Source organism: Rousettus aegyptiacus, unplaced genomic scaffold (assembly GCF_014176215.1).
Source record: "Rousettus aegyptiacus isolate mRouAeg1 unplaced genomic scaffold, mRouAeg1.p scaffold_m13_p_10, whole genome shotgun sequence".
NCBI classification, from domain to species: domain Eukaryota; kingdom Metazoa; phylum Chordata; class Mammalia; order Chiroptera; family Pteropodidae; genus Rousettus; species Rousettus aegyptiacus.
The window spans coordinates 23,181,461-23,198,463 of record NW_023416285.1 but is presented as its reverse complement, the minus strand read 5'-3'; the positions used below and the strand labels follow the sequence as shown (position 1 = coordinate 23,198,463).

Here is a 17,003-nt window from a genome sequence, read left to right as displayed (position 1 = left end):
GGAATATAACTGAGGAACCTGGCCTTGCGGTGGGGGGTGTGTGGGGGGGGTGGGTGTTGAATAAGTGACATGTAAATGGAAACTTGAAGAATGAAAGGGATTTAACCAGCTGTGCAGGCGCTCCGATGCCATGATTTGGGCAGGGGGACCAGAATGTGTGATGTCCCTGAGGGGTAAGAGATCTTAATGGTATGTGTGAAGAACTAAAAGCAAGACAGTATAGTTGGAGCATAGTGACCAAGGGGCGAGAGTAAGCAAATAGGTAAATAGGGCCACATCTTGCAGGGCCTAATGTTTAGGACTTTTGCGTAAGAGAAGGAGTCATAAGTGGGGGAATAATGTGACCAGATTTGCATTTCTAAAAGAACACTCTGGCTGCTGAGTATTTAGAGTGCAACGGAGGGGGCAGGAATAGATATATAGATCAATTTGGAGAGATGGTGAGAAATAATAGAGACTTGTCTAGGGTAGTAGCGGTGAAAGTGCTGAAAAATGAAGTAGTTTCAACGGAAAAGGTAAAATCTGTAGGACTTGGTGATCATTGGAAGGGGGGAGTTGAGAAAAAATGAGAATCAGGGATGATTTCGTCATTATCACATGAGTAGCTGGGTGGATACCGATGCCTTTGGAGGTGGAGCTGGTTTGTGAAGTTAATGAGTTCATTGTTGGCCATACTGTGCTTTAGATGTATGTGAGATATCCATGCAGAGATATTGAGTAGACAAGAGCTATGCAGGACTGGAGCACAGAACAGAATTCAAGATGGGATTTAAAAGCTTGGCCATTATTGGCATGTAGATAATGTTTGAAGGGAAACAGTACAGAATGAGAAGAGAAGAGGGCCTTAGGCCTAGCTTCTTCACGAAGTAGAGGAAGGTAAAACCCAGAAGGAAACTAAGAACCCACAAATATAGGAGGAAGCCTGATAAGGGTTGTGTCACAGAAGCAAAGGAAAGAGAGAATATTTTTAAGGTAATTGAGTAAGAGGAGACTGACAGTTGTCCATTGCGTTTAATATCATGAATGGTCCTTAATCGCCTTAGCAAGAGCAGTTTTAATGGAGTGGTGGAAGCAGAGCCTAGTGGAAGTGGGCTGAAGAGTGAGTGGGAGGAGATGAATGGAGGTGGCACAAGCAGATAATAGTTTTGATAAGTTTGGTTGTGAAGGGGCAAAGGAGAGAGAGAACATTTAGTTACAAGTGGAAGATGGGTTTTAGGGGGAAATATGAGTATTTTTAAGGTAAGAGATACTTAAAGCGTGATTTTTGCTGATGGCATAGATCTACCCGAAAGGGAGAGATTGAAGATACACCAGAAAGAGAAACATAGTCAAATGTGATGTGAGATTTCTAAGAGGGTGGAGGGGAAGACCTTCAGACTGCAGGTGAGGACTAGTGCCTCCCATAATAAAGAGGGTGAGGGAACAAGCCTACAGGGCTAGTGGTTGTATAGGGCACTAGAGGAAGACACCAGTGTTGCCTCTTGTGCAAGATGTGTGAGAGCCTCTGCTTGAAAGGACTTGAGGCAAAGTGGTGGCCTTAGGGAATAGTCAGGTTTTAGTGAAGATAAGGCTGTGAGGGCAATCAGGTCATTCAACAGTGAGAGTTTTAGAGCGGTGGCTAGAAGTGCTGAGATTGGATGAGTAAAAGATCCTCAGAACCACAACGGGTGATAGCTCAAGAGATGATAGATGGTTTAGGGTGTGGGATAGGGGCGTGCATGTAGTTTTACAAGGTTATTTTGAATTTGGTGAGAGGAGTTTAAGTACCTGTAGTGTTGATCATTTCAATCCTAGAGTCATAAGGCTTTCAGGGACCTTGAGATGTTGTCAGTCAAACCTTTTTCCTCCAAGCAGATTCATACTTATTTTTCCTCTTAAGAAAGGGTCTTCATCTGGATGGAGAAGGGTTGAACTTGTATTACAGCAGTCTTCAAATTTTGTTTAGCTTCTTGTCAGGCCTATTTTAAGTCTGCTTTGATCTCGATTCTCTAGTAAAGGATAATGAGTAACTTGGAATGGTTTACATAATTTTCATTTTACTTGGTTGTATCATGTTATTGAACCATTGCAAAAATTTTTTAAAGTCTATAATTATAGACAGTTCCAGTTAAGATTAAATATCTTCTCTATCCTGCTGTCTTTGGCCAGTGTCTTTTGTGTTTTGAAGTTATGTTTCCAACCGAGAGATAATATAATCTTGCCTTTAAGTTATGCACAGGTTGTTGAATATACTCTCATAGGGCAAACATCAGAGAGAAGGGCAGGAATTCAAACTCGTTCAGCTTTTTGGAATTGAAATTTTCCCTCCTTAACAATACCAAGAATTTCTTTTGAAGGATTGCATGTAGTTTACTTAAAGTTATACAAAGTAACTAGTAGTTTAAATATTTTTTAAAAAATGAAAATAGTATGAATAGATAATTATAATAAGCTTCGCTAACCATATTGAATATATATTTTTCATTGCTGGTTTTATAAGTTTGTTACATATTAGCCTACATAAGAATGTCTCATGATTTGATTTTAGGTTCTGCTTATTTACTGTAAATTTCCAGCACATTTTTCATGCCGAGATTATTTATGATGTCAAATGAGAAAAATCAACTTACTGCAGTTTTGATGCCAGATAGTCATTTGGAAAACTACCATGTAATTTCCTCTCTGCTTGAACATTTTGGTTTTTAGGGAGCTGAAAATTGCTTGGAAGGCCTTATATTTGTAATCACAGGAGTGCTGGAGTCCATTGAAAGAGATGAAGCCAAGTCTTTAATTGAACGTTATGGAGGAAAAGTAACTGGAAATGTCAGCAAGAAAACAAACTACCTTGTCATGGGTCGTGATAGCGGACAGTCCAAGAGTGATAAGGTGGGTGCTGCTGTGTTCTCAATACAATAAAAAAGCCTGCTTGTTTGGCAGGCTCTTGATACGACCATTTGTAGTAATGCCCTTTATACAGAATTAAGAGAAGAAAATAACAGAAAAGTAATTTCTTCCTAGACTGTTTTTTCTTAGAAGTATTGTTGGCTTCAATCCCAGGATTTTGGTTTTCTAATTGAAAGCATAGTTCCTGTTTATTTGACTTTCTCAGTGTACTATTCTAATTTAAATTTAAATCTTTTTTTGAAGATAGAAGCAAATGCAGTTTTCTGTTTCTTCTCATTTTAAGTGTTCCTGTGTATGACTGAGTAGACTCCATCTTAAAGTTTTTTGTTAGAACTCTTGGATGTGTTAGTAGGATTGTGTTTATTTCCAAGTAACAGAATACTAACCGTGGTTCAAACAAATAGCTACTTCTTTTGTTACCTAACAAGAATTCCAAAGGTAGGCAGCTGCTGGGCATGGCTCAGCGGCGCAGTAATGTAGCTGGGCTCGTTCCATTCTCTGCCTCTGTCGTCCTTATGTGTTAGCTTTAGTCTTTGTGCGTGTTGCCTTGTGTTGCAAGGTGGCTGCAGCTCTAGGCATTCAAGTGCACATTCAAAGCAGAAAAAAAGAGAGCAGTGGTAAGATTTCATACTAGCTGTGGCTGGCCTTACAAATTTCGTAGAAACACCTCTTATAGAATTTCACCTAAGTTTCATTGATCAGAGCTGTCACGTGGCCAGTTAGTGATGTAAGTGAGGACTTTCATGCTTGCCTGAGAGCGATCATAACTCATCACTTGGAGATGGACAGATTGGAGCTCTGTTAGCAGGGAAGAGGGTGGGAGAGAATGTCTGTCAGACGAGCGATGCTGGGAGAGGGAATGAAGAGCTGGACTTAGGCCCTAGTGACTTTGCCTTTTCTAGGGGAGAGGAAAAGGTAAAGTCAGAAAAGTGGTAATATGACACCTCAGGTGCCAGCTTACCATTCTTAGGGGATGCGTCTGTCATTTCTTTTCTTTTTAATGATACTTTTTTATGAAGATGTTTTTCAAAAATATTCCAGTATTATCTAATTTACCAATGTGGTCTTTTCATCTATTAAGATGTCCTAGAATCATTCATTCATACATATATATATATATTTTTTAACAGAAAGTAATGGTTAGAATATGGTTTTAATGATTTACATTTTTGATCAATAGGCAGCAGCTTTGGGGACAAAAATTATTGATGAAGATGGCCTATTGGATCTGATTCGAACTATGCCAGGCAAGAAGTCCAAATATGAAATAGCAGTTGAAGCTGAGGTTTGTATAAAATGAGCTTGATTTATGTAAGTCAGTGTGTAGCAACTTTCCTGTCTCTTAGACATTTCTCGGGTGGCAGTAGGCCTGTTCGCTAAATAAAGATTAACTTCTATTGCATATGATCCTATTTCCTTTTGAGCTGGAAGGCTCTGCTTCCGGATATCTTGTTTGGTGTATTTCCTTATTTTCCACAAAGGAATATGAGGAGAGAGGGAGAAGACAGTGTGTTGCACTTAGCATATCTACTTATTCAACTTTCCATATTTTCCATATTCTTGCAATGATTTTGTGCGAAGGTTATTGACTAAGAGTTCTTTACAGGACACATTATAGGTATTAGCATGATGAATTCATTTTCAGTTAAAACAATAGTAGGACTTTTTCAGTTGTGACAGAAACCCAGCCCATATCAGCTGTAGCCAAAAGGGAACAATGTTGGCTCACATAACTAAACTATGAGCAGGTGGGTCTGGTGTTGAAATTACTAGATCTAGAGATTTCAGTGCTTTCAGGACCCTTTAAGTTTCTGTCTCTGCTTCTAGTGTTAGCTTCATTCATTCTCACTATATACAGGTCTTTTCCAAGTGCAGGACACAGCGGTGCCAGTAGCCCAGGTTTAATCCCCAGCTCTGTTATCCAGGTGGTGAGATGGTCTGCCTGTTGATTACAGTTAGAAATATCTTGGGGAATGATGTGGATTGGCCCTTCACCCAGTGTTCCTTAAGGTTAGCAACTTATGTGACCATAAAACCAGGAAATTAACACTGAGACCATGTGGCTAACTAAACTACACATGTTATTCAAATTTCAGTTTTCCTCCCATTGTTCTTTTTCTAATCTTGGATCCCTCACTGCATTTAGTTGTGTCTTAGTCTCCTCCAGTCTATGACAGTTCCTTTGTTTTTCCTTGTCTTTTTATGACCTCGACACTTTTGATGAGTGCTAGTCAGTCGTTTTGTAGAATGGCTCTCAGTTTGGGTTTCTTTCATGTTTTCTTATAATTAGCTTCAGATATTATGCATTTTTGGTAAGAATACTACAGAAGCAATATTGTGTCCTCATACATCAGATGTACAGGATATTGATAACCTCTTATTAGAGATATTAGCCTTGATTACTTGGGTAAGTCGATGTCTGCCAAGTTTCTCCACTAGCAAAGTGACTATTTTTCCCTTTGTAATTGATAAATATCTTGGGAAATACTTTAGGACTATGCCAATTTCTTGTTTGTCCTCAGATAGTCACCCATTAATTTTAGCATCCACTCACTGGTAAAGAGACACAAATTTTTTTTATTATTATTCACACACAACAAAATTTATTATTTAGATATTATTCACATACTGCAAAACCCACCCTTTTAAAGTATATAAATCAGTGGTTTTAGAATATTCACAAATTGTGCAAACATCACCACTATTTTCAGAACACTGTCCTCACTCCCTAACGAAATCCTATACCCCGAGCAGTCAGTCCTCGTATCCACCCCTTGCCAACCACTGCTATACTTAGCATCTATGGATTTGCCTATTCTGGACATTTAAAGGAATCATACAATATGTAGCCTTTGTGTCCGGCTCCTTTCACTTAGCATAACGTTTTCAAGGTTTACCTACTTTGAAGCATATACCACTACTGCACTCTTTTTTATGGTGATTAATAATCCATTGTGTGGATAGGCCACATTTTGTTTATCTGTTTATCAGTTGGTGGACATTTAGGTTGTTACTGTTTGGGGGGTATAATAATTGTATATATATTTATAATGTTGCTGCGAATATTTGCAAGTTTTTGTGGAAGCATTAAAATTTTTTAAAATTTTTCAGTTACAGTTGACATTCAATGTTATCTTAGTTTCAGGTGTACAGCACAGTGGTTAGACATTTACACAACTTACAAGTGATCCTCCCGATAAGTCTGGTGCCCACCTGACACCATGCATAGCTATTGGAAGCATTAACTTTTAACTAGTTAGAAAAGTGAAACAAAGTTTCTTAATCCTTTACCCTTTTTTTTCAAACGGATAATAGATTACTTATTATTTTAAAAACTATGTTCTCACTTTAAAAATTTGCATTTGGGCGGTTTTTAGTGTTTGTTGTTAATTTTTTAAAGTTTGGAAGGTGGTGATTTCCACAAACAGCAGGGCCACTGTGAAAAAGCAAACCCAAGTTGGGGAGTTTGCTTGGATATCTCAGGTTGCCCTCTAGAGTGCATTTATCAGGGTAGAAATTCTTTATCTCACTGGGTTTCTTTTTTCCTCACTTTTCCCATTTTTAAGATGAATAAAGGAAAGTCCAAATTGCAAAGAACACCACAAAAAAATGAACAAGGAAAAAGGAAAATTAGTCCAACCAAGAAGGAGTCAGAATCCAAAAAGAGCAGACTGACTCCCAAAAGGGGCAGCTCTCTAAATTCAGTAATGAAGGAAACAAGTGTGTTTCAGAGAGGCCTGGACTTCAAGGAACAGGAGGCTGAGGAGACAAGTGGTAACAGCTGGGCTAGGAATTGGGCTGATGACAGCAGTGAAAACAAAGTGGAAAATTTGCTCTGGGTCGATAAATATAAGCCAACCTCGCTCAAGACCATAATTGGACAGCAAGGTGACCAGAGCTGTGCCAACAAACTCCTACGCTGGCTGCAAAACTGGCACAAGAGACCATCTGAAGATAAAAAACACGGTGATTTTCCAGCTTCATTCATTTTTGTGTGTGTCTGTCACCATGTTATTGCTCAGTTGCACATATGTGAGGAAGTCTAATGGTCGGTTCATTCATCTCTCAGCAAGCATTTACTGAGAGCCTGCTCTGAGCCCAGGTGCTATACTAGACCCCAGAGGTACTGTCGTGAGCAAAACAGAGTCCCCTTGAGCTCACAGTCAGTGGAGGAGACATATATGAACCAGCAATTAAAATGTAATGTGGTAGGTACTATTATAGGGGTAAATTTATATGTTAAGGGGGTGGAGGTGTGTGGTCAGGAATGGGGATGTCTGTGCTCCCATCCCTAGAGGAAGGGACATCTACGCTAAGACTTGGAAACCAGGTGGGAGTTGGCTAGGTGAAGGTAGCGGTGGGTGTTGAGTGGGAGAGAGTGCATGTACCAGGCCCTGAAGACATGGGAGAGCAAGGCTGCTGAGAACGCCAAAGAGATTGGGAGAAAGGTGCCAATAAAAAGCTGAGGCACGCTTACAGGTTAGGCAGCCTAAAAACCCCGGCCGCATGTTGCTTACGGTAGGCTCGGGGGTCCTGAGCTTCTCTAGTTTCTGTGCTTGTTCACCACGTATTTTTTATGGAATAGGAACACCTGCAGTATATATTTAATGGCCAAAATACTTTTGGAGTTTTCAGATCATAAATGTCAGTAGTAGTTTCTTGCGCTTCAGGTGCTGCCGTTAGGGATATTGTGTAAGAAATAAGGGAAAATTTAATGAGCATCACAGTGAATTTCCAAGGCAATGACTGAGTTGTTAATGTTTAGATGGCCACTAGACATTGGCTAATGGTGCCAGTTTATTTTATTTATGACAGATAATATGATTGTAATGATATAGGGTTAAATTTAAGTTGACTCTCTTTTTTCAAAACTACACAAAATCTACCCTAAAAGGGAAGATAAGTGCTTCGTGTGCCTGGAGAAGACTTTAAGGCTTCAAGTGAGCTACAGTCCCTTCTCCCATATACCTACAGTACATTCAACACTGTCAGTCTGGATGTATGTACTGAGCACCCTTTATGTGCCAGGCACCCATGTGATAAAGGCAGGCAGAATGCTCTAGAGTTGAGCTGTGCAAGATATTGCAGACACAGCATCTTTAATTCATTTTTTCACTTTGCAATCATGTTACTGACCGTGCTTGTTAACATATTGAGGCGCCAGGCTCTGTGCTCAGCACGTTCATCCTCACTGCGTCCCTACCAGGCACATTCTTATTTTTCCCCTCATTTTGCAAAGGAGACAATGGCTTAGAGGGGTTAAGTCACTTCCGAAGTTCTCCAAGCTGATGAGTGCCGGGGTCAGGATAGCTAGAGTTAGGATTGGCGCCCGGTCTGCTGCATGACCCATGCTTCTGTAGGAGAGGTAGTCATAAAATTATTGTTTCAAATGAGTTTTAGTTTTGGGTTTGAAGTGATATAGGGAGTAGAATTTTACTAAGTGTTTTGGAAACTATTGTTTATAAACTATTATTATTGGTAGGAAATATTCTGCAAATCTAGAACAGTTAAACTGAAGGACTCAATGCTAAGTTTTTGCACAAACTTCTTTCTTCCTTGCAGCAAAGTTTGGTAAATTTGCTGGCAAAGATGATGGTTCTAGTTTTAAAGCAGCATTGCTCTCAGGCCCTCCAGGTGTTGGCAAAACAACCACAGCCTCTCTGGTCTGTCAGGTAGGTGTTCTGCTGTGCTGCAGTTGGGAAGGGCAGACAGGAGTGGGCATGTGTAGGAGATACACGGGTGTGTGGTTATGTATGTGGTATGTACATTTTTTTAACCTGTTGTGTATATACTTTTCTGAAATCAAATTGTTAGAATTTGCTTTGGTTTGGGGGATATTTGTCATTTTTATTCTTTTTTAACTATTTATAACTAATTGTAGGTAATATCTGCCTGTGTACCAGGCAATGTACTAAGTCCTTGAGTGCATTATTTTATAGACTATATAGAACCTTATTAGACACATATATACCCTGTAAGAATTCCCTGTACTAAATATATGTACTGTTAACAGTCATAACTCTTTGCTCCCTCTATTGTCATTAATTTTGGGGGGAATTCAGTTAAGGTATTTTATAATGCCTTATGATCAATTTAATGATCAATTGGATAAATAAATCAGAATAACTTGATTTATCATTATTTGAGAGGAAGATTATATGTTGGGATAGTTTGACGAAGAATGATTTAACTTTATTATTTATATTGAATAGTTAATTACATTTTGGTATCTTATAACAATGTAATTCTATGTCTAATACTTAAATCTTGGCATGGTTATATTTAATTCTTTTTAGGACTTTAAGTAATAAACTTAGTAAAATTACTTACTCAAATATATTCTTCCAGGTTAGTGATTTCTCAGCTGATGTTTTAAAACTAAATGTGTGTATGTATTTATGTGTATTTGGTAAGCATGTGTATGATATTTTTTAAATGTCTTATTGTGAGGCATATTATAGTTAATTTCATTGTCTGTTAGCATACTTTATCTTTTTCCTATGGTTCTTTATGTGATTTTGCTACCCTTTTTCTTCCTTAACTGTCTTTTTATTTTAGGGGGGTTAATAATTTACATTGTGATAGTAATGGTTTCCAATATTTCAATTAGGAATTGGGATATAGCTACGTGGAACTGAATGCAAGTGATACTCGGAGTAAGAACAGTTTGAAGGAGATTGTTGCTGAGTCACTTAATAATACCAGCATCAGAGGCTTTTATTCAAGTATGTGGCCTTTTGAATTGTTTTCTTTGGTTATGTAAGAAAAACGAGTTCATTTGAATGTTCCGTAGCCAGTAATGAACACTACTATGTGCCAAGCACCCTCTAAACCCTGGGACTAATGAGAGAATAAAAAAGCCTCCAATGTAACTCTTAGAGGACGATAGGTACCTTTTTTTTCTTAAGGTCTTAGAGGTTTCCGGAATGTAATAAAATGCATATATGGGTATATTTATTTACTTTGCATATAATTTTAGCATATTCACAGGTGAATCCTGTGACGAGGAGTAGAAAAATAACTGTAATGCAGCATGATCAGTGAGGTGAAAGAGACCTGTATACGAAGGACTGATTCCATTTGGGGTGTTGGGGAAAACTACCAATAAAAGGGTGACATTTGTTTGAAGGGCCTTGAAGAATGAGAAATAGAACGGGTCATGGGTAGAAGAGGTTATTTCAAGTAAGAGTAGTAGGGAATGAGAAAAGAAAATGCGAAAGTACCACTGTGCTGAGGTTGTAGCTAGTGGTCTGGTATGGCCAGAGCTTATTGGGACAATAAGATGCCCAAATTGCAGACTAAACGGTGTATGTTTTAGAACCTGTGGCATATTGCTTGGTCACCTGAATTCTTGGTACTTTAGTTGGTAGAAAATTATTGTTAAAAAGAAGTTGTTCAGGGAAAGTCACAGTTATACATGGCTGGTGGAGCTGTAAATTAGTACAGCTCTGAAGAGCAGTCCGGCAGTATTTCTCAAAGTTAAGTTGCTCAGATCCTTTAACCCAGAAATTCCAGTTCCTAGGTTAATTGTTAATACTTGTTTATTTGCAAAATGGCATATGTATGGATATTCACTTAATGCGATTTATAATAGCAAAAGATTGGAAGCATTTCCACATTTTATTAATAGAGATTAAACTATGTAAAATGGAATATTAAACAGCTTTGAAACATGATGTGTTCTATATCTACAGATAAGGAACAGATCACAAAAATGTATTAAATGACCAAACCAAGGGGTATATTTTTATGTACACATTTTTAATATATATAAAATGTCTATGAAAAGATAGACAAGAGTTTGTTTATACTCTTTGGCTCCGGAAAGGAAAATTGGGTACCCTAGGTAGCAAGGATGGAAGAGAGAATTTTTTCTCACTGCACACTCTTGTAACTTTTGAATTTTGTACTATGGACCTACATTAACAGTTTAAAATTATTTATATTATTTTTTTATAAAGTAGCAGTGTTTGAACAGCTGTTATTTTGTTTCTGTCCCACCCCATGGCTCCTCAACGTGGGTCAGGTGGAGCAGCCCATTCAGTAAGCACGAAACACGCTCTCATCATGGATGAGGTGGATGGCATGGCGGGCACGGAAGACAGGGGAGGCATTCAGGTAAGGAGAGCCTTGCATTTTTGCAGTTCTACTGTTTATTTTTATTTTTTTTATACAAAGAACTAATTGTCATGTCGTGACATTTATAGTAATTAAGGCATGTTGCTGAGTAGGTTTTTAAAACCAAAAATGCATATATTGGGTCGTATTTGGGTTTTTTAAGTAATTATTTTGTTGTTGCAAATTTGCATTTCAGGAATTAATTGGCCTGATAAAACATACAAAAATTCCCATTATTTGTATGTGCAACGATAGAAATCATCCCAAGATTCGCTCTTTGGTTCATTATTGTTTTGATCTTCGTTTTCAAAGACCTCGGGTTGAACAGATAAAGGTACGATGTTTGGAATTCTTTTTTCCATAACATTATCCTTTTCACTTAGGAGTCAATTTTAAAAGTACCTGATATTTTTTAAATATCTGGCAAGTTAAAAAAATTATTGAAGATTCTCCTTGGTTATTTTTAGGGTGCTATGATGTCTATTGCATTTAAAGAGGGTTTAAGGATTCCTCCTCCAGCTATGAATGAAATAATTTTGGGAGCCAATCAAGATATCAGACAGGTAAATTAAATATGTGTTATGTGGCAATTGATGATTCTTTTAAGTTAACGCCATCGGACTTTTGAGTTGGGGGCCAGCAGTATTTTCCCATCTTGTCAGTGTCTTGCCTTTGATCTTTTCAGGTTTTACACAATCTGAGTATGTGGTGTGCACGAAGTAAGGCGCTAACCTATGACCAGGCCAAGGCTGATTCTCATAGAGCCAAAAAGGATATCAAACTGGTAAAATGAATTTCCACTTCTTAGTTCATTCTGGTTCTATAGTTCCTTGACAAACCCGTAGAACCTGTGGATATTTATAATAGATATAGACCACTGTTAAAAGTGTTTCTAATTCAAATGAATTTTTCCTCAAAAACTATTAATGTATATTGTAAATTTTGAGAAGTTTTAAATATACATGCTTCAGTAATTATAAAATGGCTTTTTTAGAATCTTTTATGTATGGATTTAATTTATGTTTTTAATGGTTTTGGAAATGCTCAGAATAATCTGTTTTAAATGGTTTATGGCTTACTAACCTCTCTGAAACTAGAAGTCTTATCAATTATCTCTGTGTTCTATTTCATCTAGTCACTAGTCAGGATCTATTGCAGTTAGAACAGCGATTAGTCATTTTTCCTTCTCATTTCTTTTAAATTAATACATTTTTTAAGGGTGATTACAGATTCACAGCAAAACTGAGCAGGCACAGAGGTTTCCCTGTCCCCACGCACATACCACCTCGCTGTCAACAGCCACTGTCAGCATCCCCCACAGAGTGGTACGTCTCTCACACTTGATGAACCTCCATTGATACATCATTTTCACCCAAAGTCCGTAGTTTACATTTAGGCTCACTCTTGGTGGTGCACATTTTATGGGTTTTGACAAATATATAATGACATGTATCTACCATTGTAACATATAGAAGAGTTTCACAGCTCTAAAAATCCTCTGTGTTCTTCCTATTTATCCCTCCTTTCCCCCATTCCCGCCAGTTACTAATCTTTTTACCATCTCCAAAGTTTCACCTTTTTGGCATGTCATATAATTGGAATCATACAGTATGTAGCCTTTCAAGATTGGCTCCTTTCACTTAATAATATGCATTTACAATTTCTCCATAGCTTGATAGCTCCTTTAGTGCTGAATAATATTCAATTGCCTGGATGTGCTATAGTTTATCCGTGCGCCTACTCAAGGGCAGCTTGGTTGCTTCCAAGTTTTGACAGTTATGAATAAAGCTGCTATAAACATCCATGTGCAGGCTTTTTGTGTGATATACGTTTTTAATTCATTTGAGTAAATATCAAGGAGCACTACTACTGGATAGCGTAGTAAGGGTATGTCAGTTTTGTAAGAAACTGCCCAATCACCTCCCACACTTCCAAACTGACTGTACAGTTTTACGTTCCGACCAGCAGTGAGAGTTCCTCTTGCTTCACATCTTTGCTGGCATTTGGTTTTGTCAGCTTCTGTTCCTTTCTTTGTAGGGCCCATTTGATGTAGCCCGGAAAGTGTTTGCAACTGGAGAGGAGACTGCTCACATGTCGCTTGTGGACAAATCAGATCTCTTTTTTCATGATTATTCAATAGCACCCCTCTTTGTCCAGGAGAACTACTTGCATGTGAAGCCTGTAGCTGCAGGGTGAGTGTTCAGAGCTAGTGAGGGGTGGACTTATTTCCCTGCCAGCACTGAGAACGTCAAATAATCGAGAGGAACAGGTGTGCACTGTGGACAGTGGTATAATGCAGACTGGTTTTTATTCTGCAGGGGTGACATGAAAAAGCACTTGATGCTTTTAAGCAGAGCAGCAGATAGCATATGCGACGGTGACCTAGTGGACCGTCAGATCCGGAGTAGGCAAAACTGGAGTCTTCTGCCCACCCAGGTAAGCATAGGGCTCGCCTTAAAGTGTAGACTGCTCCGGTTCAAGAGAATAATTTAGCTTTAGCTCCTGTAGTTATTTGAAATACCAAATAAATATAATGGCTCTTATGGCAAAAATATGATCCGTTATAGATTAAAGCACTCTGTGGTCACTATTGTCTGTTTCTTAATCTAGTCTTAGTTTTTAGTGGTTCAGAATGTTTTTATGTAAATGACCATATGGAAATAGGGATGTTTGATTTTTGGTTATAACTAAGATGTAAGTCAGTCAAAAGTTATGTTTGTTCTGTTTTGCCTTTTTTCTTTTTCTTTTTTTTTTTTTATTTTTTTCTTTTTTCTTTTCTTTTTTTTTTTTTTTTTTTGTCGTTCTTGGTGCTCCTAGATGATTAACTAAGTAGCTGCTTCTTGAAGAAATTCAGCCAGGGCAGGTCAGCAGCCACCTTCTGATACATGAATTGAGATTTTCTTCTTCCTTGCTAAAAAAGGAACTTAAATATTGGGTACTTTATTTAGGTCGATACCTTTTACTTAAAGTTTTGCAGACATTCATAATTAAGAGTGTTATTTGTTCTATTTGAGTTTTGCATATTTATTCTGTATTATTGGCCTGAGTAATATGCAGGGGACTTCTGAAGGCCTGTTCTCTTAATTCTACCCATATATTGTTTGAAAACAAAAAAGAAAGACTCATTCTGGATGTAAAGGATTCTTTCTCTTATGTTTTAAAAGTGTTCATTGTTTTAACCTAATAATTGTACCTTTGAGAATTTATCTTAGAATAAACACGGAAAAACTTAATGTACCAAAATGTTCCAATGGCAAAAAATTGGACAAAATCTCTTATGTCCAGCAACAGGAAAATGATTATAGTAAATCCTTTTGACTATTATGCTACCTTTAAATTATATGTAAAGATTATCTAATATGAAAAAATGCTTATGAGAATATAAAGCAAGATACAAAATTTATATGTAATTCCAGCCTTTCAAAAAGTGAAAACTCTGAATATAGAAGCTATCCAAGGATACGTTTTTCACTTTCTTCTATGTCAGTGTAGTTAATTCTGTAATTATTAGACCTTTCATGCTTTGATCCACCTATGCTATCAATAGCTTACGTTAAAGACGATCACATTCCTTTCAACAGTCTTTTCTGTAACATTGGCGTCCATGAGATAACTGGTACATTGAGATCATTCGGTTGAGGCTGATGAGTTGGCAAAGTGATCTCTTTGTGCACCATACATGTTTTGGACCAAGGTGTTTACCATAATCAGTTGTTTTCTCTGGGACAAGTTTCCCATACCAAGGATCAGAGACAGCAGGAGAGGGCCCGGTTGCCCTGGAGTTAGGTACGTGGGACAGCGTTGCTTCATTTTCCAGAGACTGTTTGGAAGCCAGCAGCTGAGAGGGAATCAACCTTGTACTGAATTTAAATTGTGGGCTACAATTTGTTTTTTTCAGGCCATTTATGCCAGTGTTCTTCCAGGAGAGTTAATGAGGGGTTACATGACCCAGTTTCCCACCTTCCCGAGCTGGTTGGGTAAGCATTCATCTACAGGTAAACACGATCGGATTGTTCAGGACCTGGCATTGCATATGAGTCTCAGGTAAGTGGTATTACTTCACTTCTGGCATTTTCTCAGTATAGTTTATTTAGCCTTTCTCCAGTATAACATGAGTCAAAAGATTTATATTTTAGTTTTTATTTTATTGCTAACTAGATAAATAATCCTGAATAAGTTCTTTTTATTTTGTGAGCCTGAGTTTTATTATCCATAATCATTATAACACTTGTTTTATCACTTAAAAGGATACTTTGGAGAGTAAAGCCAAATGTTAGATGTGTTATAGCTTTAAGGTAAATTTTAAAGCTATATAAATCTAAGGTAGGGCTGGCCATTATTGTTACTGTGACTATGCCTATTACTAGTAGGCATATTTAATACCTCAGATTCAGAATAATTTAATCAGAAAAGGGAACTATTTAAATAGTCCTAGTTGTAAACTGATCTAGTTGTTTGGGATAGGGGTATAGGTTAGCTTATAATAGGAGGTGGACGCTCAGATGATTGAAAAACAATGTGCTTGGAGAAATTTAAGGAAATTCAAAGATTCTTGTTATTTGGTGCAGTTTCATTAAAAGCTTAAAACTCAGAAATATGTGCATGCACACAGATATTGAGCCAACTTTAGAAATTTACTTTTACCCACGAAGAACTGCTTAAGCAGTCTTATTTCCCCTTCTGGTCCCTGGAGGGAATATTAATAATTTGGTCCACTCTTAACTTTTGCTTAAAGCTGAACTGAGTTCTTTTCTTCTGTTCCTGTAAATTCTACTTCCTACTATGTTCCCTCTTCCTAGCCTATGACATGAGTTTTTTGTCATCACCCTTGTGTTAGTTTTCTATTGCCGCTGTAGCAAATTACGAAAATTTACTGGCTTAAAACAACACAAATTTATTCCCATCTTGAGATGGGAAGATTATCTTGGATTAGCTGGGTAGGCTCAGTGTAATTACAAAGGGCTTTATTTTAAAAAAGAGTCAGCAGTGTCAGATTTGAAGCTGCTACACTGCCAGCTCTGAAGATAGTAAAAGGCACCAGATGCCACGGGATGCAGTCAGCCTTTGGAAGCTGGAAAAGACTGCTTTTCCCCACTGTTTTCTTTGTACTGGTCATGCTGATGACCTGTCTCTCAGCCCTTTGCCTGCCCTCTGCCCACTGCTTTTTAGAGCATGTGCATCACTCTGCCCCAGGGCTCTCCCTCTTTGATGTTCCCGCTATCCTCTTGTAGATTTGAGCACTGGACTTCCATGTTTTGTGGCTGTCCTTTCGTACGTCTGTCCCTTTCTCTCACTAGACAACATTTCTGGTGGTAGGAACTGAGGCTTACTCATCTAGCACATAAACTTGCTCAGTAAATGTTTCTTAATGAATCATATACAGGACACTATCATTATCAAGGGCATCTATAGTGAGGTTCACAATTTTTAAAGTAAATTAAGATGTTCCTACTTTTAAACCCCGATTGTCACTGAATTTTTATAGTCTAGTTTATTTTTTAAAGTGGAAGTACGAGTTTTATTACTTAACCTTTTTTTGGTCATACATTCCTTTGAGAATCTGAAAACTTTGGTCGTTATTCCTCCCAAAATGCACTAATACAGAAAACAATTTTAGGGGAATTATAAGATTTCTGAGGTTAAATCTTAACTTTGATTTAGGTAAATTATATGATACTTTTAGACTCTTCTAGATTTAATGTTCTGTGTTGCTCCCAGAAGGTAAAGTTAAGTGACAAATTAGAAGAGAATAATTTTGGAAAAGGTTTCGTGATTCTTGGGCACTGTGACTTATGGGCTCATACTTGTCCAGGTGCTAGTATTCTTGATTATGGGAGACAAAATCTAGATGAAATGGATGAATTAAAAATAGGAGTGATTTTTGAACTCTTTATCTAGGTAATAAAACAATTGTGGGGCAAAGTCCTAGATTTCTGATCAGGAGGACTTTGTGGGTTATTATGATTCAGACATTCAGCTACCTGATGGCAGGAGCAGGACCC

At 37.8% G+C, this 17,003-nt stretch overlaps 1 protein-coding gene across 1 annotated transcript in view; it reads left to right on the top strand.

The window, feature by feature from the left end:
* RFC1 (replication factor C subunit 1) overlaps nucleotides 1–17,003 on the top strand; it is a 64,732-nt gene that overhangs the window by 32,391 nt on the left and 15,338 nt on the right. The window contains 12 exon segments of the mRNA XM_016124281.2: nucleotides 2,686–2,865; nucleotides 4,064–4,168; nucleotides 6,450–6,849; nucleotides 8,446–8,555; nucleotides 9,494–9,608; nucleotides 10,910–11,001; nucleotides 11,198–11,335; nucleotides 11,469–11,564; nucleotides 11,687–11,785; nucleotides 13,039–13,193; nucleotides 13,320–13,437; nucleotides 14,900–15,045. Of these exon segments, the coding sequence (XP_015979767.2) occupies nucleotides 2,686–2,865; nucleotides 4,064–4,168; nucleotides 6,450–6,849; nucleotides 8,446–8,555; nucleotides 9,494–9,608; nucleotides 10,910–11,001; nucleotides 11,198–11,335; nucleotides 11,469–11,564; nucleotides 11,687–11,785; nucleotides 13,039–13,193; nucleotides 13,320–13,437; nucleotides 14,900–15,045 (1,754 nt within the window).